The sequence below is a fragment of the Alligator mississippiensis genome, chromosome 1 (assembly GCF_030867095.1).
Source record: "Alligator mississippiensis isolate rAllMis1 chromosome 1, rAllMis1, whole genome shotgun sequence".
Taxonomy (NCBI): Eukaryota; Metazoa; Chordata; order Crocodylia; family Alligatoridae; genus Alligator; species Alligator mississippiensis.
In genome coordinates this window covers 144,043,378-144,053,688 of record NC_081824.1, presented here as the reverse complement: position 1 = coordinate 144,053,688, position 10,311 = coordinate 144,043,378, and the positions used below count along the sequence as shown (strand labels likewise).

General features: G+C 45.0%; 1 protein-coding gene across 2 annotated transcripts in view; it reads left to right on the top strand.

Annotated features, from left to right (window-relative positions):
* The first annotated feature begins 1,954 nt into the window (after positions 1-1,954).
* The window catches only part of RNASET2 (ribonuclease T2), a 48,310-nt gene continuing 39,953 nt past the window's right edge, over positions 1,955-10,311 (top strand). The window contains exons 1-4 of one of the 2 annotated variants that reach the window (XM_014596840.3): positions 1,955-2,058; positions 2,403-2,495; positions 5,130-5,234; positions 9,319-9,385. In XM_014596840.3, coding sequence (XP_014452326.1) covers positions 5,137-5,234; positions 9,319-9,385 — 165 coding nt within the window. In that variant the 5' untranslated portion in view covers positions 1,955-2,058; positions 2,403-2,495; positions 5,130-5,136. The remainder of the gene's footprint in view (positions 2,059-2,402; positions 2,496-5,129; positions 5,235-9,318; positions 9,386-10,311) is intronic. The other variant, XM_006261053.4, reaches the window with a different exon arrangement.

Below are 10,311 nucleotides of genomic sequence, written 5' to 3'. Positions count from 1 at the left end.
TGTTCCTCTATGTTCATTTTAATTTATACTGTAATGTTTGGTACGTGAGAATTGTATGTATTTACCAACAAAATCATTTTATGTATACAGTACTCCCCAATTAAGATTAAATCAAAATAATAATTGTTATAGAACTTGGCAAATAAGACACAAAACAGTGAAAATACTACTAGGACAAAGAAAGATGTATTACAAACAGACATCTAAAAAGATGTCATGTTTCTTACACACAGACATCTAAAAAGCAGGGCAAAGGGCCTGAAAACCAGAGCAGAAGTCACTCCTGAATAATTATGGAATCACTACAAGAATCGCTACTTAATAATTATGGAATTGCCTTAATCCAAGTGATGGACCACCTAAAAGACAGCTAGTACAACAATGCAGCTGTCTCTGGGGAGGTGGCTTTGGGAGAAACTTGGACAAGTAGCCAGGTCAATTCCCAGAGTAGCATGTGCTTGGAGAAGAAACCCTTAAGATTTGGACCCCTGAGATTAGCCACTTTTGTGAGAGGAGTCGTTGAATGGATTTTGTTGTGCATTTTTTAAGTCCTCACCCAACCCTGCCTATTTAAGGTCCAGTTTTAGCATGTGATATACACACACTTCTTTGTAGTGTTTTGATCCGTCTGAATACAATTTCTCTCCCCTCTTTATACTTTCTGCACCACTTCATCTAATAAAATGAGCTTTAGCTGAGGAAAGCTTGTGCTCTCTCTCTCTCTAGTTTATTTAATCTATAAAGGTGCATATCTACCCTACCTTCTGATTGACTTGAGACTAATAGGGCTAACTACGTCTTGCTTCTTGGGCTCCCAGGCTGTGGCAACTAGAACAAGAGATCAGCGTGAGCGTGCGCGCGAGGAATCCTCTGCCCAATAAACAGCAGAATCTTTTTTGAGGACAGCTTCAGAAACGTGCCACATAAGGGCACCTTCCACCCAGGAGCCTTTCCTGTTTCTTATTAGGATCATAGAAAAGTAAACCTAGAAGGGACCCCAGGAAGTCAAGTAGTCCAGCCTCGAGCTCAAATGTCTAACCTGCTCTCGCAAAGTTGGTTTAATAAAAAATATCAGATTTACCCAAAGAACCTTTTCTTGCAAAGAAAGGAATTTTTTTGCCACTATTTAGTTGGTCTAATATCGCTTCTGACCCAAGGGCTTTGTGTAACCTGCTCTTGAAAATTTCCATGGATAGTGATTCTACTACCCAGAGCCGTCCCTAGGGGTGTGTGGGTCCTGGGGCATATCAGCCTGTGCGGGGCCAGGGGTGGCTAGTGGCAGGGGTGGGGATGAGCGCCTGAAGCGTGGAGCCGTGTATGAAAGCCACAGCGGAGTTGGAGGCACATGGTGGCCATGGCAGAGCTGGCAGTGTGTGATGACCACGGCAGAGCTGGCGGCATGTGGCAGCCATGGCACTGTCTGCGAGGCCCCACAAAGCACAGGGCTGGGGGCGGTTGCCCCGATTCGCTCCCCCACAGGGACGGCCCTGCTACTACCTCTCTAGGTTTGAATAATCAAAAAATGGAAAACATACAACTTTTTTTTGATGTTCATTGCATACAAGCACCTTGTTGACAGAAGTCTGAGGGAAGTTTTGAGTAAATCTAACATCTTAGCGCACCTCACATAGCTGGAAAATTTCTTCCCGAGTGACGCTTCCTCAGCCTGATGAAGGGTGTTTGCCCCCCGCAAAAGCTTGCTAAGAAGAATTTTTCCAGCTCCTCAGCTGGTCTAATAATACCTCACATCTCAGATATCACATCTAAGTACCTCGCCTGCCCAGAGAGGTCTGCAGCCTTGCAAGGCTGGTGCTTTCGGTTCCCTCTGGGGAGCATGACATGCGAACACAAGGGGGAAAGGGAGCGTGCCGGGCGGGGGGGGGAGGTGAAAGTAAGCTCAGCCCGCCCCACCAGGCAGCCGGAGAGGCCGAGCACAGCAGGCGCCGGGAGGGACCCGGCGAGGGCGGAGACTCGGGGGCGGTGCTTGGGCTTGTTGGCGGAAGCAGCTGCGGGCTGGAGGGGACCTGCTTGGGGTTGTGCGTGCGCCTGCTGAGGCCGGTAAGGAGCTGGGGCTGGGGCTGGGGCTGGGGCTTTCCTCCGGAGTCTGCCGCCTCTCTCTGCCAGCTGTGCAGAGAAGGGAGACAGGGGCATCCTGCCCCCCCCATCCACATCTGGCAGCGAGGTGGTGCTTGTGCCCTCTCAGTATGGCATGGGGGCGCTGCTCTCTTCCTGGCGCGTCCACGTGCTGCCCCCCCTGCGTGGTGCTGGCCACACGGGAGTTCCCACTGTCTAATCCTTGCTAAACAACCCCCTAGTGCCTAGTTTGATCTCCCAGCAGAGGCTGGCCCTGCGCTTCGCTCACACCCTGTTGTGTTTTATGTTTTTTTTCGGTTTTGTTTAAGCCTACAGATCTCTCTGTGTCCTGCGGGTAGCACGACAGCACAAGGAGGCTGCCTGGGCATAGGGCAAACTCCAGGGCAAAGCTGGTCCAGCAGGTCAGTGCAATGCAGGCTGGGGCAGGCGATGAGAAGGGGGGGAATCAGCCCCACAGCAGAGACTGCGGCTCCTTCCAGCGTTTGTTTCCACGTGCTTTGAGCAAAGGGAGCAGGAGCCTGGGTGCACAGGCACAGCAAGGGAAAGGGCATCTCTCTGTTGCCCCAGTCCTGCTGGGAGCGATCCCGCTCGCCTCAGTGGGACTAGTAATGCATGCTTTTGTTGGTAGGATTTGGCCTTAGGGTAGCAACCACTCATGACCTGCTTCGCAGGGCAAAACTAACCCTAAAACTGAAACCCAAACTAACACTTCATGTAGAAAACCAACCGGAAAGCACAGTGAGGGGAAAGCAGCTGGGCGATGCTCCCTGGCAAAGTGCTGCATTGCTCTTTTCTTTCCTTTCTTTTCCAAAAAGGCCGTACGATGTCCAGTTGGCTGAGTGAATGCTTTTCTACTTCTGGGTAATTTAGATAGCAGAATCGAAAACAGTAGTCCATTTCAGTGTTCTTTTATGTGTACATCTGCTTCTCTTTGACTTCCCACTGTACCATGTACGTTGCTATTTCACTCTTTTATTGAGTCAGAAGCTTTTTGCAGAAGTCATTAATTCTAGTACCTCAAACACCTGTGAATTAAATCTTGCAACACCCCAGCCTGGTGTAGGTGTAGATAATTTGTAGGTGAGAAAAGGGAGGTGCACACTTGCACAAGGTTTTACAAGTAGTTGGGATCCAGAACCCAGCTCACCTGTCAGGCTCATGGCCTAACCACACTTTCCTTCCTCAATTTATGTATTTGGTTATTGTGATCTGTGTTTTAGCATGATATGGTCAATGAGGAAGTTTGTTTAGGGACTTGCAGCAAGCCAGCTCATCCTGGGTTTTTGGGGGGTTGTTTTTTTAATCTTTTCTTAAATGGAGATGTAAATTTTGAAAATATTGTTCCTGAGCATTTTAAGTAGCATCCTGCTGTGATGTCAGTGCTGTGGGAGCCAAAGAGATGCTAAGTTCACATATAAAAAAAATGCTATTTGGAAGAAATTTAGACATTTCAGTTTGAGGAGCTAGCTTGTTAGGGGAAAAGCAACACCTATTTTGTATTGCCTTGTATGACTCATCTGCTTCTGTGTTACAAGGTATATGTTCTTATGGAGGCTGTAGATGCGTAACAGGATTAGAATCCAATACCTATTCAGCAGACACTTTACCTGTGTATAGTGATTAGCTTGGTTCTGTTAAGTGACGGAGAAGCACAGTTTGAATCTATGTGAATAAATTAAAGAGGATGAAGCTGAGGCTGAGCTACTCCTTAATTTTTTCAGGCTGAAATGTATGTTGTTTATATTTCTTCTGTGATCAAAGTAGAGACAGTCTAAATTAATTGCCATTTTAAACATCACTTTATTTTATAATAGGTCTCCTGCTCTCATAATCTCTGGGATTCTTCTGAGTAGACTTTTCTTGCCCAGACTTGTTTGATTTGCAATTTGCATCATCTGTTTCCCTGAAATTAGGAGCTTCTGCTTGAGGATGTAGTTGTAGTTGCACAGTGCCTTCCTCTGAAATTGGGTATTGTCATGAAATCTGATATTAAACTTTTGTACGCTTGACCCAGGGCATGTGACTGACCTCAGGGAAATAAGTTAAATCAAAGTCTCCTGTTGGTTACAGATACGGCAGGAAAATCACGAGGAAAAGTTTATAAAAATTATTTACCTTTTTAATTTAAAATCTTTGTGACATTTTATTGAGGGCCAAAAAATGAAACTTCAAAAACTTTGACTAGCAAGGTTACACTTTTATTACAGATTCCAAGAAATCTTTTTCTTCTTTAGCACTTTCAAATTGAGTTTCCAATTTGGCAGGCCCAGTCTTTGATTTGTAATGAATTGTGTCTAGGTTTGCCTCTGTAATTCATTTTGTTCTCGACTTGGCAATGCTTGACTTGACAATGAAGGGCTTCTTTAAAACTCATGCCCTATGTCAGGTTTTTCACTGCAATGTGCTCTTTTTTCCCACCCTTTTCCCCCCTTAATTCAATATTTAGAATGAAACATCACAATATAGAGAAGACCAAAAGTGAACCACTTGAAGCTTATTGCCAGAGCTTAATTTTAACTCTTGTTAAGAACTTAATAGGCCTTATGCTTGTCATCTGCCAAAAGGAGACTTTCACGCTTAGAAAATAACTGAGCTTTTATAAAAGTTTAGCTTGGACTGATTAAACATAATTCTGATGTTGATGTTGAAATGTTTTAAATTAAATGCTCAGCATTGTTTCTGCATGTGTAATATGATTTTGTGTTAAGTATAAGTGCATATACAGATTACAGTTCAACATTGATCCATGTCAGTGGCCAACTCTCTTCTGAACATTTGTAGTGTGTGCTAGGTAAGAGAATGGTTGATTCTGGTAGAGTATGAAACCTGTTGGAAATGCAGAGTCATGCACTTCTTCAAAAACAAACACACACCTTGGCATATCCCTGTATTAAACTGCGATCTGGGTTTAATGTCAGGCATAAGTTAGTAAAGTATCTCTGTAGTGCTTGCATTTCAGTTGTTATTTCTAGCATGCGCTACCTACTGAACTCATTGATAAACTTTCTATTTTGTTTTTTTAATTTTCTCCATAGATATACTATGAATAAAATGAAGCCTTCTATATCACACTGTTTGACCCTGGGTTATTTTGTAATGTTTTTCTATTGTGGGTGTACTTCAGCGAAATGCCTTGAACGGTAAGTTATCAGTTGGAAAAAAAATCATTATTTCCGTATCGTTTTTAAAAGCAGACCTGAGACTCTTGCAGCATAGTTAAACAATTTATCAGTGTGAGATTTCCTATGCTAGCTTGTGCTATTTTTGATGCATTCTCTTTCTCAGAAGCTTAGCTAGCATAATGATACTCCCTGAATAACTTGCTTTTTATGCTGCAGGAAAAATGGAGCTTTACACTTGTTAACATGATAGGATAAAAAAGTGAAGGTTAAGCCACAGTTGTTGCATTTAGTCCTGGATTTGCTTTAAAGATAACTTTAACCCAGTATTTGGGATATTATGTAGACAATTCCTATAAACAATAAATGTAAACATTTCAGGAAGGTTCTTTGGGTGAATCTGATATCTTTTATTAGACCAACTTATATAGTTGGAAAAAACATTTCTTAACAAGCTGTTGGGTTTAAAAACCCTTCTTCATCAGGCTGAAGAAGCCTGTGCAGTTGGTGTGTGCTCTTCCATTCTGTCCAGGAAGAGCATGCACAAACTGCACATACGATAGTAGAATTTCATCTTTAAAAGATGTGCTAATACTTTGGTTAGTCGGGGTCCTAGGTATGCTAGCTAAGAAAGTGTAAATTTGTTTGTACCCTTCAAAAGGAGAAAGCAGCAGCTGTTAGACAGTAACAGTTCTGTACGGATGAGCCTGTAGTCATACAAGTGAGATAAATCACAGCAAGAAACACTGACTCATCCGAGGTCAGAGTTAGAGTGGGGTTGGTGCTCTTGTATCCTCTAGGTTCCTGCACACGTAACATTAATGCCTTACAGCTGTTCCATTCTCCTGAGCAGCAGTATTAGCTCCCCTTCCCCTCTGGAGCCACAAATGTCCTTTTGTCCACACCTTCAGTGGCAAGGGGTGGATTTGTTTACTTACTCAGGTGAAAGGTCATGGGAAAGGCACTGCCTATTCTAATATTATAAAAGCCTAAGTCTGTCTGTCTTTCACACTTTATTCACACTCTGATTGGCTAACAAACAGCCAATCAGTGTGAAAAAGCATTCAAACAGGTGGCAGCCCACCACCACGATGGTGGGGACACAGGGGATGGAGCAGTGGGGTGCAACCCTGCTCCCCAGGGGCAGCGGCAATGGAGTGGACAGAACAGGCTGGCCTTGCCCCCCCACCCCTGCCCTGCTCCCTGCAGGTGGTGATGGAGTGAAGGGGGGGGGCACAAGGCTACTGGAGCTGGCCTTGCCCCCTACCTGCCCCCCAAACCCCCACTCCTTGGAGGTAATGGTGGTGGTGGCAGCACGGGGGGCAGAAGCATCAGGTTGGGACGTTGCAGGGTGCCAAGGTCCCTGGTGCTGGCCTTGGCCCGCTCCTCCCCCTTTCCATTGTCACTGCCTGCGGGGCCAACCGTGGCAGTGGGGAAGCAAGGAGTGGGCCTGTGCATGCTCCTGCCCTCCCCCTTCTGCGGCGGCGGGAAATGGTGGTGGGGGGAGGGCCCGGGCCCAGCACGGGGGGGGAGGAGTGGGCCCACCATGGCGGGAGTGGGGGGCAAAAGCAGGCCTGGGCCGATACAGTGGTGGTGGGGGGAGGGTTGGGCTTCAGGAGGGGTGGAGAAGTCAGCCTGCTGCAGCAGTCAGGGAGAGCAGCGGGCCCAGCCTGACGTGGCAGTGGCGGGGGGAGGGGAGGAGTGGGCCCAGGCCCGACGCGAAGGGGAGGACAACTGCGTCCGAGCCGGGGGAGAAGCGGGCCCACCACAGGGGTTGGGGGGAGCAGCAGGCCTGGCCCGACATGGCAGTGGCTGGGGGAGGGGAGGAGCGAGTCTTCTCCCTCACTTGGGCCCTGGCCTACTCTTCCCCCTCCCCCCTCTCCAAGGCCCGCTCCTCCCGTTCCCCCACCACCGCTGGGTCGGCCTGGGCCTGCTGTTCCCCCTGCTGTGGTGGGCCGCCTTCTCCCCACACTTGGGCCTGGTTCCCCTGCATTGACCCTGGGCCCACTCCTCCCCTCCCCCCACCACTGCAGCGGGGAGCAGGCCTGGATCCCAAACAGCAGGAGGTAAAGGGGGAGTGGGCCCGGCTGGGGAGGGGGGCATGAGGCTCAGTCCCTGCCCACTCCCCTGCCCCCCCTCATTTTTGACAGGCATTTGGCTAGTATACGTATAATGTTGATATGTATTTGGGCTTGGGGAGAAGAGAACAGGACTTTTAAGATGCATGAGTGGTAGTTCAGAAGAGCACACATCAACTGCTGAAACTTCCTTAGCCTGACAAAGGGTTTTTGAACCCGAAAGCTTGCTTAATAACTATTCTCCAACTGTTTGGGTTGGTCTAATAAAAGATATCAAATTCACTCAAGGAACCTTGTCTGCCTGAGTGGTAGTTAAGCATCTGTCACATGGAAAATGAATGGAATGCTTATATGCTTCTGTGGAATGCTTATATGTCTTCTGTGCTTTTTGAATATCTAGTTCTCAACTTCCCAGTAAATTCCCTTTTAGTTTGACCACGTAGCCCTAAGGTCTATGAAATCTATGAAAGTACACAACTTGGTTCTCATAGTAGCACTTCAATGCAGAAATTGAATTTCTGGCTGTCATTCCTTTATCAAGTGCAAAGTAGCACACTACAAGCTTTTCAAGTACACATATCCATGGAAAATAGCACTGGGTGGGTTCATGTTGATTAAGTTTGGGGATTGAAAGGGACGGTTGACAAGTCTGTGAGACCAGATGGTTAAATGTTTTAATTAATGATTTCAAATTCTAGTAATTGCACTGACGGGGAATACATGTGAGCAGTCTTAGGACCATGGTTAATCAAGTTTGCTTCTGTCTCTAAGGGAAGCATGCGAAGAAATAACCTTTGGTTGTGTAATGATGACTTTGGTAGTGAAACTTCTGCAATTTTAATTCCAGAGAAAGAGTCTTTTGCTGCTCTTTTTATGCTTGGGACTTGCCTAGCACAAGGAACTGTCTCAAATGTTGCACAGGATCAGATAATTGAAGAACAAGTGTAATAGAAAAGCAGTTAGAAATCTCAGCAAGAGAAACGTTAATATTTTTATTGTGACTATGTCTGACTTGTTCCACAGATGTCTGAGTATGAAATAAAACAAAACATGAACATACATGTGTGCGCACACGTGCTCCCTCCCCCAATCCCATGACTGTTTTAGCAGGTCAAATGTGGCTAACTAATACTGGAAAAAACAAAACCTAAAGATAGTTTCAGAATGGGTTAACTTCATCACACCTCACATCACAAACATACCTGCATGTGCTTGTTTTTCCTATGTTGAAGCAAAAATTAAACTTCTCAAGGAGTTAATTGCCTTAGCTGTTTTTCCATTCACTAACAAAGAATGCACAACAAATTAGCTGTTATGAATAGTAATTTATGCGGTCAATTCTGCGGTCATTCTGTTGGCTTGAGCGAACTGGATTTTGCAAGGATTTCACCTGCGTTTTAATAAGTAACCTATTCATGACAGCCCTCTTTTCTTAATGCTTTTTGCTGCTATCATCTGAAGCTATCTAGTTGTCTTTCTTCCCTTGTTTTTTGTCTTTCCTCGTTTTCACCTAAATTGTAAGCCTTGAAGAGTTGTTTTCATTCTCCAAGTTCTTGGGTTGGTCATCAGCTCAGTTCTATTGTTTGGTTGCATTACACTCCATTTGCACAGCTCCTGCTGGATCACGATACTAATTTTAGGCGAGCACTTGAAATTTCAAGAGCACTGTATGCGCTTTTTTGAATTATGCACTTAAATTTAGGAGATCTTTGTCCTGGATTTTTTTCTTATTGCTATCAAAGGTAAGATGGTGCTCATCTAAGTAACTTGTAGTTATGTAGACAAAGAAAATATGTAGAGAGATTGGCTGCTGTAGCAGAATGTTTGTTAGCAATAGGGAAATATTAGAAATTATCAAAATTTTTATTTTGTGCATTGCATATTATAGTGGGACTACTGTCTGTTTGGGGTCCTTTGGCTCTGTTCCAATAGAAGGAGTTGCATAAAAACCAATTAAAATTTGTGTATTGAATTACTTAAAGTATTTTTGTTTCAAAGGAAAATAAATATGTTGTCTTACTTTCCAGTGACTGCCACCCACATACTTGGGACAAGTTGATCCTTGTTCATCATTGGCCAGTGACCGTTTGCAAGGTGAGGGTGGGGAGTGGGGTTCATAATTATACATGAAGTTGGGTATATAATGCAGTATATATCTGAAAATAAGAGGAACATGTTATTGTAGCAGAGTCAATGACCTGTTTCATTTTACTTGCCTTGTAGTACTCAATAAAGATATTGGTTAGTGTTGGTAGCTTGACACATGTCTTGCTAGATCTAGAGCTTCATTAAAGAATGCTGCACATATAGTATTATGTCTGTAATAGGCAGTCCTGCCTCACAATGTAAGATTCAGGCTTGAAACTGTTATTTAAATTTATGAGCAGTTACTTACATGAATGGTCTCACTGAAGCCAATAGATCTAAATCAGGGGTAGGCAACCCCTGGCACATGTACCAGAGCATGGCATGCACAGGCATACTGTTCAGTAGGTGTGCCACAAGGAGCCCAATCCTTTTTGTGGCCGTGCAGTCCCAGCCCCTTCCAAGAGACTGCAAGCAACTATACTGGGGTCTGCGGAATCCCAGCCTGGCTTGCTGCTGGTGGCAGGTGCGTGCATGCCTCTGGTCAGACAGCAGGGAAGGGGCTGGAGCTGTGTTGCCACAACAAGGATCAGGCCTCAGCTTCTCCACCATCCGCCTCTGGCATGCCAACATCTTACAAGTTGAGCTTGCGGGTGTTTTTGGCACTCGGCCCAAAACAACTGCTGACCCCCTGATCTAAATAAGTGTCTATCATTTTGATTCAGTTTTGCAAACCTGGCTCCAGAATTTTGATGCTGAGCCATTAAATATAGATTCAACTGAGAAGAAAAATCAGCATCTAACACAGGGATATTTTGGTAGTAACCCTGGAGTACTGCCAGCCATCAGATCACTGATATTTTTTATTATTTTTTTTTTTTTTTACAGATACATCTGGCAAGTAGTCAGCAAAGATGTACATTCCTTTGTCTCTT